At 36.3% G+C, this 13,961-nt stretch overlaps 2 protein-coding genes, 1 long non-coding RNA gene and 1 pseudogene across 7 annotated transcripts; 2 read left to right on the top strand and 2 right to left on the bottom strand.

Annotated features, from left to right (window-relative positions):
* Positions 1–435: 435 nt before the first annotated feature.
* LOC104736772 (uncharacterized) lies at positions 436–3,296 on the bottom strand. 4 transcript variants are annotated; one of them, XR_015578576.1, is made up of 12 exons: positions 3,018–3,296; positions 2,826–2,917; positions 2,646–2,728; positions 2,456–2,536; positions 2,266–2,348; positions 2,036–2,087; positions 1,855–1,944; positions 1,683–1,756; positions 1,483–1,584; positions 1,278–1,346; positions 1,140–1,196; positions 436–894 (listed from the first exon to the last, which is right to left on the bottom strand). XR_015578576.1 is itself a non-coding variant. In XM_010456827.3 (12 exons), the coding sequence occupies exons 1-12, from the start codon at positions 3,092–3,094 to the stop codon at positions 808–810; spliced, it is 942 nt and encodes a 313-aa protein (XP_010455129.2). In that variant the 5' UTR covers positions 3,095–3,273; the 3' UTR covers positions 436–807. The 4 variants fall into 4 exon arrangements, 2 of the variants coding, with proteins under 2 accessions (XP_010455129.2, XP_010455130.2); XR_015578577.1 differs by having other exon boundaries at positions 2,646–2,719; positions 3,018–3,258; XM_010456827.3 differs by having other exon boundaries at positions 1,688–1,756; positions 3,018–3,273.
* On the top strand, positions 739–1,562 carry LOC147929514 (uncharacterized). The gene is made up of 2 exons (XR_015578578.1): positions 739–928; positions 1,031–1,562. It is a non-coding gene; the product is annotated as an uncharacterized LOC147929514 (long non-coding RNA).
* A 113-nt stretch (positions 3,297–3,409) lies between the features above and the next one.
* On the bottom strand, positions 3,410–5,334 carry LOC104736771 (uncharacterized). The gene is made up of 7 exons (XM_010456826.2): positions 4,942–5,334; positions 4,508–4,587; positions 4,363–4,423; positions 4,186–4,243; positions 4,040–4,097; positions 3,874–3,946; positions 3,410–3,775 (listed from the first exon to the last, which is right to left on the bottom strand). Exons 1-7 carry the CDS (start codon positions 5,242–5,244, stop codon positions 3,683–3,685), a joined length of 726 nt encoding a protein of 241 aa, XP_010455128.1. The 5' UTR covers positions 5,245–5,334; the 3' UTR covers positions 3,410–3,682.
* Positions 5,335–5,448: 114 nt separating this feature from the next.
* LOC104736770 (branched-chain-amino-acid aminotransferase-like protein 2) lies at positions 5,449–12,582 on the top strand (annotated as a pseudogene). The gene is made up of 27 exons (XR_015578573.1): positions 5,449–5,485; positions 6,959–7,022; positions 7,116–7,203; positions 7,303–7,387; positions 7,466–7,522; positions 7,601–7,717; positions 7,812–7,885; positions 7,962–8,265; positions 8,832–8,939; positions 9,231–9,337; positions 9,446–9,517; positions 9,607–9,699; positions 9,831–9,968; positions 10,061–10,119; positions 10,211–10,313; positions 10,398–10,586; positions 10,678–10,778; positions 10,865–10,919; positions 10,999–11,085; positions 11,197–11,248; positions 11,338–11,425; positions 11,518–11,571; positions 11,668–11,751; positions 11,853–11,924; positions 12,003–12,083; positions 12,164–12,199; positions 12,325–12,582. The product of XR_015578573.1 is annotated as a branched-chain-amino-acid aminotransferase-like protein 2 (transcript).
* The last annotated feature ends 1,379 nt before the right edge of the window (positions 12,583–13,961 follow it).

Raw genomic sequence — 13,961 nt, 5'->3', positions numbered from 1 at the left:
AAATATAAGATGTTTGGAGTGAAAACAATCAGAAATAACTACTTTAAAAAAGTTCAACCAATCCTAAACAGTATAAAATAAATAATAATAAAATAAGAAAGTAATATAAAAGTTACTAAAAAAGTTGAGATTTGAGAACCTACTTATCGTCTTTATCTGTAGGACCTGTTTGTTTGTGTACAATTTGTAGTTGAAAAACTTGTCTCTTATCTATTATTAGACCTGTTACAGTATGTACAAATTAAGAATGGCTTTTTAGGGATTTATTAATAAAGATAAATTGAGAATTTCCTTATCCTGGGGCTACTTTGGAAACAAAACAAAACAAATCTACTGTCTTTTTTCCCTGCAACACAACTCTTATCCTCTAAAAATGTCCCACAGCCCTCCTTAAGACTGTATGTATATTATTTTCAGTAGCTACTTGAATTCATATAATCCACCAATAGAAGAGATCATAGAAAATGACAAAAGCAACACATGCCAGTCTCAGTTACTGAACTACAATAAAAAGATAACAAACCGAAACAAAACAAAAACTGGTTCCAATGAGGTATACAAAGAGACTACTACGCAACACATATTTTTCTGATCTTTGCTTGTATGGTATCGATGATTTACCTCGCAAAATAGCAAAGTTTTTCTAGGGACCTAATCAGATAACATTCAGGCTTGCATTTTAAGATAAAAACAGAAGAAAGCCAACCGTAAAGGAGAATACTGACTCAGCAATAAATCAGGATATGTTGGAATTTTTATTCTTTGTCTGAAACTGTTTCTTTGCCTATGCCACAATGTTGCAGAACTTCATAGTTTGATCCGGCCACAGAGCCGCCAGTAAGCTCCTGTATGGAAAAGAGACTTCTCAAAGACCCATATGTCACGTACAAGCACCTGCACAAGCAACAAACTTGTCATTCCCTTGTAGGTAAGAAAGCTGCTTGGGTTTCCAATCAATTACCAGTTCTTTGAATCAAATTTTTCATCGATCCACGCCAAATATTATGTTTTTTTTTTTTCTTCTACTCAGGAGGTTCATGTTGGATCTAGTCTAACTCTTTTTTCAATCTACCGTATTGCCAAGTGGTTGCATTCTAGAAACAATCATCGAAAATCAATGATTAAACTTTTTACTTTACCTCTTTCTTCCTATCTCCAGCTACTACATTGCCTTTTGTATCGTATGCTTCGAATTTCTGAAGATAGAAAAGATCTCAAGAACTCATTACAGCCTCCCAATGACGAGAAACAAACTGATGACTTAAGATAATACTGACCTGCTTTGTCAGAAACTCGAGTGTCAGTTGTATAAATGCTTTCTTAAGGTCTGTCCGGTCAATTCCGATCTGAGAAGTTGTCAAAAGGATGAAAGGAATAGGGTAAGTTTCACAATCCACTACCAGAGATAATCTTTTGTCATTCATTACTTCAAACCACAATTCTCAGTATCTAAAATATATTCAAGGTTTGTAAAGAACTTGCCAGTCGAGCTTGTAAAGTTCGGATCTTGACAACTGGCTCAATCATTTCCCAGTAAACACCATCCCAGATGGCTTCTCTTTGTTTGATTTCGTTCTTCAGTGCCTAGTAATGAAAAGAAACAAAAATTTAACAATATAGAAAACCAGATCATCTTCAATTTTAACACACACAAAAAAAATGATAATCAGTTCGGTGGAAACCTTACAGAATACATTCTTTCAGTTACGTTTTTTCTTATCTCCTTCTTGTCACCATTGGCCATCAGAATATTAATCTGAAGCAAACAGGTAGCTAAGTCAGATGATTATAAAACATTCTGCTGGGAAGACTAAACCAAAAAACAAAAACAACCAAAAGGTGTATAAGTAAGACCTGTTTGTACAACTCTAGTGCTTCTATGTAGAACGTATTCTTTGAATACCCTGTCTTCCTTAACTTAGCGATTGCGTAGGCGCTTCTTAGCTGAAATATAGAGTTTCGACATGTATTAATACATATCCAAAATATATATATATATATATCAGTCAAGATAAAGCGTGGAGATATTTTCAACCTCCCGTACAAAATCCTCTTTTGTTCTTCGCCAACCACCTCTTGTGAAACATCTGAACAACGATTGACAAGAAAACAGCTGAGGTTAATTATAAAAAAGTAGTTAGAAACTTAAACTCTAGTAGAACAACTATATTGTCGATCATACTCGGAACTTTCTATGATGGTTAAGAGTTAAAACATGGAGAAAAGTGAATATGATCGCATTAGAAACAGTATCTTCCAATATACCTCCGCCAAATCGAGATCTTCTCTTGAAGTGCATAGGGTTCATATACAAATCCAGGACTTACCATAGACACTCTAACGGCACCCTGCACTCATAAATACTAATGTGAGAACATCAAAACCATAGAATACAATATATTAATAACAGTGACATTAGAAACAACAAAATGTGAGAAACAAGCACTTAACACACCGTTTTCTGTAGTTGAGGTGGAACCTTAACTTGCGTTGCAACAAACCTTTTATCATTCGTAAACGGCAAAGACTCTGCAATCTGAGAAACACAAGTTGAAAACAACACAAAATCATGTATATATATGGAACAAAACCAAAAAGATCAGTGATTTCAACACCTAATGAAGAATCTGGTGATTTTTTTTTACCAGAGTAGATCGAAGCAAATGTATGTTGACGTTATGGCTCTCACATAAACGTGAATACATACTTCTCCCATGAGCTTCAGGAACTGGAAAAATGTCAATTACATAACTAAAATTACCCCCCCCCCCCCCCCCCCCCATAAGCATCAATCAAATTCAGATACAGAAACTGAGTAAAATTACCGTGAGAAAGAGAAGAATGATAGCTTCTCCAATACCCAAATCTGAAATCATCTCCGATTTGAGTCAAAGAGAACTCATTTCCATTCCCAAATCTGGAAAACAAATGATGAAGAAGCTAAAAATTGAATCTTTTTTTAAATTTTACGCATTTTCCTAAAACTCAAATGAATCAAAGTTAGGGAATTTGCTTACGGGAGTGAAGAAGATTCTCTTGATCCAGCTGTTCGCAACAAAGAACGAACTGTGTGAAACCTTCTCACGAGCGCCATTTTCGATAACCAAGATCAAATCTCAGAGAAAAACCCTAACTTTCATTGATTAATTTCAAATAGCGTCAGAGGATCTCTCTGTCTGTTCGAGGAGTTGGACTTCAATCGTCAGGGGTTTAAGGTGGATCAGATTTACTACATCGCGGAGCACCTTATCTCGGTGTACCTCTCCTCTAAATTGAACACGTGTTATTTATATTTCGAAATGCAAACGTGTGATTCGATTGGCCGCTAAAACATGAGCATTGAGCAGGTTTGCTAGTTGCAACAACAAAACCGCAGAACCGGACAGCAATTATGGGATAGGGGATCCAATAACACAAACGCCAAGGAGACACTTTGTAATGTCGCGTTTTAAGAATGTAGCGTTCCAAAAAATTCTTGATTTACAAGTACAATAACGAACATATCTCAGTTGAAAGGACAAAAAACAAAACAGATAGCGAAAGTGAATGACGAAATGCGACTCAAAATGTCCCGGTTATATCACATTTGGCTCGTTTGTTCTTAGTTCCGAATTTCTTGATGGACTTGAAGAGCGTTTTCACGTTTTCTGTCAGAAGAAGAAGATAGTGAGGTCGTCGTCGATTATAAGATAGTGAAAGAAATGGCAGCAGATCGAAGCTTCAACTCATCGTCTTTCCATTTGGATTCTGGTGCAGCTGCTCCAGCGATATAAACCTTTTCAAGATTAAAGAAAGACACACAGAATCAGTCACGAATCTGGAAATATGTATATGTCAAAAGGAGTAATCAAATATGTGTTTTGCAGCAGATACCTTCCCTCTGTTCACAGAGGCTACTAAAGCGATGCGTTCTTCATCTCTACCAAACTCGTAAAAGTAGTAATTTCTGCAGATAAAATATAACAAGAACTTCAAATTCTCCAATCAAGAACATAAGCTCTTAAAACTAACGGGAGTGAATAGTTGGAAGCAGACTTGCCTTAAACCTTCTTCCTCCTTTACCTTGATTGTACGAGCAGCGTAAATCGTTGCCGCACCTGCTCATGGTCAAAGAATTTAACAATGACCAGAAGAATAAGAGTATTTCAAAAGGCAATTTTCTAATATGTAAATGCTGTAGAGAACCTGGAACAAAGAGTCTTGCAGCTGTCTTCAACGATCCCAAATCGGATATATCTGTAGCCTATTGGAAACAAAGAGCTTTCGATGACCTTACCGGACAACTGATGATTGCGGAAAAAGTAAAAACTTTGTAAAGGAAATGTCTTTTTTTTTTTTTTCTGTTGTTGTTGTTGTACAAACCTCTAAGAAAGTGATCTTAAGTTGATTTGAAGGGCGAATGACTACGCTTAAAACTTCTGATCTGCATCCATCACCATATGATATGTCACAAAAGTTTTACTAATGGATGTCAACTAAACTACAAGGGAAGAGGGACAAACAATACCCATCAGGAGTTTGGAACCGGGCAGCGAAAGTTTTGGGCTTTGCCTTGTCCCCATAGAGTGACAATCCTGCAGAGTAATCCTAAAGCATGAGGTAAACACACGTTTGTCAAGAAAAATGAATCATTTCATCCAAACAAAAAGGAGTAGAACCAGTTTTTGAATTCCTTTGATACAACATATTTTTCCAGTTAATAGCTAAGGTTCTACTGATCCTGAAAACACACAAATCTTAAACCCCTAACTCATTGATTAACAACATCCAATTTGGCATCTAAGTACACTGATCACCAAAACAAAAACAAAAACAAAAAAATCAAAACTTTGACCAAAGGAGCAGGCTTTGTAGTCTTTTTGCTGTCTAGTTTTCAGATTGAGTAAGATACTAAACGAAATTAAAGTGCTTCATAAGAGATTGGTTACACAGAATACACACCTCAGGCTCATTGACGTCTTCAAAATCAGGAGGAACCCTAATGGCGAACCCATCACCAAAGAACTGAAACCAAGAAGAAGTGTTGGCAATGCCGAGTCTTAACGGTTTAGAAGACTTCAAAGGATCTGCTAATGACTCTGGAATTTGGTTTTGAAAGATGAAAGAGACGAAACAGAGAGATGCTGTTCTAAGCACCACATCTCTCCGGAAGGTTGCACAAGGTGATAAGATTTTGGCTTTGTTTTGGTTTTGAGGTTTAGGGTTTGGTGGATGAAGACAGAGAGAGTGAAGTAGAATGGCCATGTGAAGAGGAAGAAGATGATAGAAGAAGAAGAAGACTTCACCATGGCTTTCTAATTGGATAAGAAGTGCGGAGATTCTCTGAAGTTTAAAAAGCTTGGAGAAGATGAGGGGTATTTTTAGAAGTTTTGTTGTTTGTTTAGGGGTTATTTAGTCATTTTAAGTTTATGGGTCAGGCCCATAAGGCCCAAAGTTTACAGTTGAAGTGTATGAAGAGTATGCTCTTTACATGTCAACTTCTAAGGTCTAATTTCTTTTGTTTGTTATTGAAGTTTTCCTTTCTTTTTTGGGAAAACGTCCTATTTCTCCCTCGGAACTATCATATCGTATTAGATCCACACCGAACTTTGACCTCGTTCTATAGCTCCTTCGAACTTAAGTCGTCCACCTATTTCTACCCGAATCCATAGTTCTATTGCTATTTTCTCTTCGGATTAAAACTTCTCATCTAATTCTCCATAAATTTGGTTTATACGGTTTATAATTGGTTTAATATTTGCTTAACTAACTAATAAATCCTATTAACCGGATTAAATCTTATTTCAACCCGATTTTAAAATTAAACCCATCAAACCGGATGAAGAAAGCTGAAAATTTAACCACAAAAAAATAAAGCTTAAAAACAATTGAGAAACCTTTGCATAAAACTCATTAATCTCTCGTCAGCCAAGGTAGACTAATCCTTTGGATTTTGAATTGAGGATTTCGATTATGTGGGTTATTAGATAGAAGAAGACTGGGGAAAAACTTTTGGGTCTTGTGGCAAATTGGCAATGATGTGATTTTAGCATAAAGTTTGCTGTTTTGAGAAGAAGATGGGATCTGGGCGGAGCAAATCATGTTGTGGCTCGTCTGTGGTGAGAGGAGATGATGATATCGATGTGGCTTAATCTCCTCTGTCGTCTTCTAGTGGTGGTGAAGCGGAGAAGATCAAAGAGTCTTTGTGTGGTCTTCACTCTTCTTGTCTTCACGACAATGACGATGATAATAATGATGACCAGGTCTGGGTTTTTTTTTAATGTAGTTTCGATTGTTTTATGGAATTAGGTCAAAATCATGAGTCTTGATTTCTTTAGGTGTGTAATGGATGGATAAGGAATGGTCATGGAAGTGATTCACGGCGTAGAATGGAATCAAGGAATCAAAGAGATGATTCAAATTGCTATGAAAATTGACCGATGAACAAAAATCTTAAAATTTGCCCAGAAAAAAAAAATCTGAAAACGAAAGACGTGGGTAACATCGACGACACTAGATTGGTTCATCCTTATCGACAGATTATCAAATCTCAATTGAAATGATTTTTGGTTAATTGCAATGATTTTCCAATGTACTTTTGTAATTTTGAAATCAAAATTCACAAAATAGTAATTTTTTTTTAGTTTCAAAAACCGGGTGAAGAAAAATATGTTAGACATATTGTTTACGGGTCGGGTCAAATTTTTAATGTTGTCTGGTTTGAAAAATTGGTTACATACCAGATTTGTGTCGGTTTGTTAGTAAACCGTTTAAACCAAAAAAATTGGAGAAATAGCAATAGAATTACGAATTCGGGTAGAAATAGGTGGACGACTTAAGCTCGAAGGAGCTATAGAACAAGGTCAAAGTTCGGTGTGGATTTAATACGATATGATAGTTCCGAGGGGGAAATAGGACGTTTTCCCTTCTTTTTTCGTAATTGATGGAAACCGAAATAATGTTGGGTTTGGTGTTTTAGGAAGATACATTGGTGAAAGAAAACATTAGGATCACCAAATTTATCTCTTTTCTTTTCCCAGAAGGTAAAAAATCATGTCTTTGCTGTGTGTGTTTTATTCATTGTTCATTGAATTTTCCTGATTGAGATGAGTTTTGCTGACTTATCTGTGTATTAGGTTCATACAAACACCCAAGTTGTCCATTGTCAAGGAAATTAGTTATTCATGTGCAATGTTCATTGAACATGCTTGAAGGAGGTACCGGGTAAGAGGTTTTTTATATGATCATTTGACTGCCACGGATTCAAATCAATGCTCGAGTCTTTTTCCACATTTCTCAACTTGGATCCTGGATTTCGAGCAGGTGTTCCATCTGGCCATCAAGTCTGTTTCTGTCTGAGTTTGTTCTGTCATTTCCAGAGTTATTCGCCAATAAATCATGTTTTGAGGTTAGGAGTGTTATTGACTAATGAGGTTTACGTTCTGACCTATTTACTCACTACGTGATTTGGTGGAGCCCTGTTTAGGTTGGCTCTGGAGTTGGCATGGTCGGAATTTGCCTTGCACATGTAAAGGCCAAAAAGGTATCCCTAATTTCTTATTACCGAAGTTCTCATCATATGTACACAGCTATGTTGAGTTACACATTTTTTCTTGCGCAGGTTATACTAACAGATGGAGATCTTTTAACTCTGTCTAACATGAGGCTTAATTTGGAGAGGAATCACTTAAACTATGATGACGAGCTGCTCAACCAAACCGGAGAAGCTCAGAGTATAGTGAGTTGAAAATAGTTTCTTTGTGCCTTATGAGTTCTTCTGATTCAGAGTATACACTTCGCTGATTCAAGATTGATTATTTTTCCTCTAACAGCGAGTTAAATGCATTCATCTTCCATGGGAAACTGCATCAGAAAGTGAAATTAGCAAATATTGTCCAGATATCATGTGAGTAAACCATAAAATCATTTTGTATAGATAGCGTATGACAGTCTCCCTAAACCCTTTATGTTCTTCTTATCAGTCTAGGTGCAGATGTAATTTATGATCCGTCATGTCTCCCTCATCTACTGCGGGTTCTAGTAGCTCTTTTAAGGAAACCAACCAAAAGAGACAATGGCTCTCTCAAGGCTGAAGACAACAGAGACGCACAACAAGGATGTAGCCCCAAAGTGGCCTATATCGCATCTGTGATCCGCAATGAAGACACCTTCAATGCTTTTCTGACACTTGTGGACCAAATGGACCTTTCCATCACGGACGTGACTGCTGAACTGACACCTCGCTTCGAGCTTTTACCGTATATGCATTCGTATGACCGCTCAAGTGTTCGGCTCTTCTCTATATCCTCCAGATAATGAATAATTCTTTCTTTGAGAAGCACTTTAGTTTCTTTACAATTTGAAATCAAAGATTCTTGGTCCGTTGATCGAAACATTTTCCATGGTTTGGTAAATGAAATCGCGGTTGTTGCTAGAAAACGCACCGGTACTTCTGATATATTTACTCTTTGTCGAGACCAGTTACTTGATTTATGGTTTTTTACAGAACTGTAGGATCTTTATGAGTGCAAATAATTACATAATCACTCACCAACTTCGATGTAGCAAGAGATAAGATAAGATGCTTGTGAAGATTAAACTAATAAAAAAAACACATCTCTGATGATCGGTCGGTCAACTGGATAAAGTGGTTTTTTGGAAAGAAAAAAAAAAAAAAAAAAAAAAACTGAATCTTTCCCTAAAGTGACAAATAAAAAATTAATCCTTTTTTCCCTAAAGTGCCTTTGCCTTGGTCAATGATTCTCTCGTCTGGTTCTTGTTATATAAAGAGAAACACTGACCAAAGGCAATGATATTTTAGCTGAAGTTGAATCTTGAGTGGAGTGATTCAGAGCGAAGTGTCTGTTTTGATTTCAAAGCGATCGTCTTTAATGGAGGTGATTCACGCATGGTCTGCTCCGAGATCACTCAGCACCACTCTCCTCTACTCCTTTGCCCAGGTACCCTTTTTTTGTTTCTTACTTTCTTTATTCAGAAATTTTCCCAGAAAATGACCAGATTTTATCTGTTTTATGTTGAAAAAAAAAAAAAAAAAAAAACCCGATATTGTTTAAGTCCCATCTTCTGGGAAATAGAGACAATACGTCTCTACTTCTCTCCGTCTTTGTCTATTTGTAATTGTCCCCAAAGTTTAACAGTTATGTATATAAGTTACAACATTTCAAATCACTTTGAAACAATGTTTGGTGTGAGTTGTAACTTGCAAGATTGCTTTGGTTTAATTTACTTAGAGAGATGACACGGAAGTGCTGGACGAGCCCTTATACAGTTATACGGTGCCTTCGTTAAGTCTACGGGTGTTGATAGGCCTTACAGAGATGTGCTTCTCTCTAAGATGGTATGTCGATTCATTCTCTGTGATCCATTTTAAGCTTCCGGGGTATTAATAGGCAATGCTTACTTGCTTAGTCTTAAATAATATATTATCGTCACATTTGTCTGATAGGAGTGTGATGGAGAAAAGGTGGTGAAGGATATAATTTATGGTCCAGGAAAGAAGAAATATAGGTTTTGTAAGGTTATACTCACTTCTCTCTCTCTGATTCACAGACTTCAAGAAAACATTGTCAAAGGATTCTCATTTGGTTGTGGCCCTTTTCTGTGCAGCATATTTCAAAGCAGCGACTTCTTGGTTTGCCAAGTGAACTAATGAGTAAAGGAAAGCACTTTATCTTGATACGTAATCCCCTTGATATTTTGGTAAGCTTCTCAAACTCACTTCTGGTGTTATGTTTTCTTGGAAATTCTTCTGAATTGGTTTCGTGTTGACGGTATGAGTCTGATCCTTTTCAGGTTTGACATGTTTGTTGTTTGTTTGTCTCTTCTTGTAGCCTTCTTTTGAGAAGATACACCCTCTGTCGTTCCTTGAATTGGGGTTAGGAGAGTTAGTTTCGATATACAGCGATCTCTGTCTGATGGGAACACCACCAGCAATCGTCGATGCAGATGAGCTCCAGCAAGATCCTGAGGTTTGTATTGCAGTATTGTGAAATTTAAGCAATGAACTCAATTCTCTTTTGTAAGAAGTTGCTTATGTTCTGTGTAATTCTTCCATTCGCAGGCTACACTACGCAGTCTTCGCGATGACTTAGAGATCCCGTTTCAAGCCTCTATGCTGAAGTAGACCTTCTATGCTCTAAGGATCTCTTGGATTTGACGTTTATTGGAAAAAGAATGACCAGATTTTCATTTTTTTGTGTGTTTCTTAAAGATGGGAGGCTGGTCCTATACCAGGAGATGGACTATGGGCTCCATGGTGGTACAAGACTCTTCACAAATCAACGGGTTTCTCGTCTCCAAAGAAGTACCCTCATGTAAAAGCTCGGTTTTACTTGCAATTAAGAATTCTGAAACTCAGACATCATTCAAAAATATAGTGTGTTTTGTTTTGCTTTCAGACTTTTCCTCTGAAGCATTACGATTTGCTTGAGCAATGTTTACCGCTATACAACATTCTCAGGCGCCATGTGAAGCACAAGTCATCTCTCTTGACCAGCACCTTAACTCCTCCCAGTCTCCCGGTTCCTGAAAATGCCAAACTTCTAGCTTGGGTTGGTGATGAGATTGTGCCACGTGAGATGGCGAAGGTGCTTGAACCATACATGGATCTCTGTTTGTTGTTGTTGTTGCTTGTGTATGTTTCTGGTCTGATGTTATATTTCCTTGTTCTTGTTTAAGGTATCTTTTTTTGACTCGGTCGTGCAAGGCGGTGACTCTGTATGGGAAGGTCTTCGAATATACAGAGGGAAAGTATTCAAGCTTGAAGAACATCTAGACCGGTAAGAAGCAAGCAAGCAAGAGAAAAATCATAGCAGTACTTCTTCAAAGGCATTCTTATTAATATATATTGAAGTGTTGCATATAGGTTGCATGATTAAGCAAAGGCTCTTGCTTTCAACAATGTCCCAACCCGCGAGGAGGTAAGCATTTGAGAAATATCATTATCATAGTTTTGAATTTTGGGTTTTGAATGAAGCTATCTCAACGACTAATGCACAGATAAAAGAAGCCATTTTCAGAACTCTCATAACCAATGGGATGTTTGACAATACACATATAAGACTGTCTCTAACTCGAGGCAAAAAGGTATTAACTACACTTTTATGAAGTGCGATCTAAATAATATGCAACGAGTTCTTCTAGTTCTCATTTCAAACAATTTAAACCTGAATGAGCTATGAATTTGTTTCTTCTAAGGTCACTTCTGGAATGAGCCCTGCATTTAACCGCTATGGATGTACTTTGATTGGTAAAGTTTCAGATTTTGTCTCTTGCAAGCATACAATTAAACTCTATAGAATATGGTTTGTGAGTAATATTATTTTCAAAATATTGTAGTGCTTGCTGAATGGAAGCCTCCTGTATATGACAATGACGGCGGGATTGTGCTGGTGACTGCAACTACACGTCGCACAATTCACCCAATGTATAAAAATTGCTCCCATTGCTCTTTCATCTGTTAAGCTGAGCAACAGTTTCCATTGTTATTGAATCTCTTTTTCTTTTCTTTTTTTTCAGAATTTAGATTCCAAGATTCATCACAATAACCTCCTCAATAACATACTCGCAAAGGTTCTGTCTCTCTCCCCGCATCGAATTAAATTTGTGATCATGTATTTTTTAGGGAATCGTGTGGAGATGTTTCTAAAATTATGTATAATGACACAGATTGAAAGCAACAACGCCAACGTCGATGATGCAATCATGCTTGACAAGGATGGCTTTTTGTCTGAAACCAATGCAACCAACATTGTAAGATCCTCCTGTTTAACATTTTTACTCTCCAAATAAGCGTATGAAATATCTATGCAGCACTTGGAAACTAAAATGGTAGAGGAACTCTGTTAATGCAGTTCATGGTGAAGAAAGACCGAGTACTCACTCCTCATGCAGATTACTGCCTCCCTGGCATTACCCGAGCTACTGTAAGAGAGAAGAAGATACACATTCATTTCTCCTTACATCTCTCAGTGACTATAACATGACATCTCTTCCATGTCCAGGTCATGGAACTGGTGGTGAAAGAGAATTTCATCTTAGAAGAACTAAGAATCAGCTTGTCGGAATTCCATACAGCTGATGAGGTTTCTTCATCTTTTCCTTAATCTTAGTATTTGAAATGATCAATAACTAATTATTTTTCATTCATGTCATACTTTGCCAGGTATGGACTACAGGAACTATGGGAGAACTCAGCCCGGTACATACACAAATCTCTCTTTAATTGTCAATGAACTCTGATGTTTTTGAGTAATATGACAGTCTTTGAAACACTTTCTCGCTTGTTAAAATGTCGCTAATTTATCGAGTTTATTGGCTTTTTAGGTTGTGAAAATTGATGGGCGTGTGGTCACTGAAGGAAAAGTCGGACCGGTAACAAGAAGGTTGCAAAATGCTTACAAGAAACTGACCGATGGTTCGGGCGTCCCAATACCTACTTACCAAGAACCTTGAAACATTCGTTTGATTGTATAACACAAAATGGTAAACTACGTTGTTTAAATGTGTTCATCTAGATTCTTGGATTCGAATTCACTAGCTTGGCCAAATGCAGAATAGATCAGATTGGAAAAACTTTAGTCATTGGATTTTACTTCTTTTTTTTTTTTTTTTGACAAAATGGATTTTACTTTCTAAACTCTATTAAGAACGTAATTGAACAAGAGGAAGCTTCTTTAAACAAAAAAATTCAACGTTTATATGATTTCATATACATTATTGCTTTTATTTTATTTCAGATAAAGGGTAACAAAAATGTCTTGTGTTTGCAAACATAGCATACGAACAAAACGGCATGTTGTTTTAAATGGGTGGAGAATGAGCTGTGGGTTACATTGATTCAGAAGAAAGTTGTGGTGTTTCAACGTAATGAATATAAAATGCGTGTTGTTTTAGCTCCATGACTCTCATATGCTGGGCAGCTGGTGTGTGTTGTCAATGTAATTATCAGTTGGTCGTGAGTCCAAGTCAATTTAGCCTCTTATTTGATTTCTTTTTTCCTCCACCATGATGACAATACTGACGGACTGACCCTTGAACAAAACCATAACAACATCATCTGTTTATGCATTAAACGAGTTTGGATCCAGACTAACGTTTTCTTTAAGTTTATATGTTTATACAAGTTTGCATCCGGATGGTTAATCCACAAGAAAACGCTTGAGTAAACTAAGGGTATGAATAAGAACAAACTTACATTAGTAAAGAAAACTTAGTTGAAGTAGTGAACTCCCTAATGGATTAGTTTCCATATCATTTTCGAATGTGATTGGTGTCTAAAAGCGGTTTTGTTTCGATTAATTTAGGAGACAAAAATATATAACTTAGTTTAGTTGATAAATCTACGTTAAAGCATAAATTTACAACGCAAGTCATAGAAACATAAATATAATATTTTTCTTTCTCACAAAAAAGTCATAGAAAATATAATATATTGAAAAACATATATGAGTTAGTAATCACGATAGACCTATGAACCTTTGATATGGCTTAGAAGACTTTCTAGAAGAAGTAGTCGTCTGTGAATGATGGCTATTGCTAAGATTGGTAAAGAGAAAGTTCTGATTATTCGTGTGTTTTGGTCTTCGTGCACAATGTCATGGTTCCAATTTATGGTCTTTCCTCTATAAGTTCTTAAATTTATTTAAGTGGAGATTATTGGTTTGAAATTTGAATACAGTTTTAAAGATTTAAATGTTATAGAGTTACACCCCCTCAGTTGTATTTTAAATTTGTAACTTGTAACTTTGTAAGCTGAAAACATTTACGTTTGTCTCATAAAATTATATGTCTTTGTAAATTCTTATGTTTTCTTTATAAGTAAATTTTATTTAATCATTACATTATTTATTATAACTAGATCGAGTAAGTGTAAAATGCTTATCATTCCAGAGAAAAATCTGGTAAATTCTCCACGTCATCTAAGGTAACAGTAATTTAAGTTACATATTATATTTTAAAAT

This window comes from Camelina sativa, chromosome 13, assembly GCF_030686135.1.
Source record: "Camelina sativa cultivar CO46 ecotype springtype chromosome 13, ASM3068613v1".
NCBI classification, from domain to species: Eukaryota; Viridiplantae; Streptophyta; class Magnoliopsida; order Brassicales; family Brassicaceae; genus Camelina; species Camelina sativa.
This window is presented reverse-complemented; position numbering and strand designations above follow the sequence as displayed.

Excerpts from the sequence above, each read along its gene's own strand:
- LOC104736771 (XM_010456826.2), bottom strand. The coding sequence starts at position 5,244 with ATGGCCATTCTACTTCACTCTCTCTGTCTTCATCCACCAAACCCTAAA. Across the intron at positions 4,244-4,362 it reads TTAAGATCACTTTCTTAGAG|GCTACAGATATATCCGATTT; the intron begins GTTTGTACAACA and ends TGTTTCCAATAG. Across the intron at positions 3,776-3,873 it reads CCTCTGTGAACAGAGGGAAG|GTTTATATCGCTGGAGCAGC; the intron begins GTATCTGCTGCA and ends AATCTTGAAAAG.
- LOC104736772 (XM_010456827.3), bottom strand. The coding sequence starts at position 3,094 with ATGGCGCTCGTGAGAAGGTTTCACACAGTTCGTTCTTTGTTGCGAACA. Across the intron at positions 2,349-2,455 it reads CACCTCAACTACAGAAAACG|GGTGCCGTTAGAGTGTCTAT; the intron begins GTGTGTTAAGTG and ends TTATGAGTGCAG. Across the intron at positions 895-1,139 it reads CTGGAGATAGGAAGAAAGAG|GTGCTTGTACGTGACATATG; the intron begins GTAAAGTAAAAA and ends TTGCTTGTGCAG.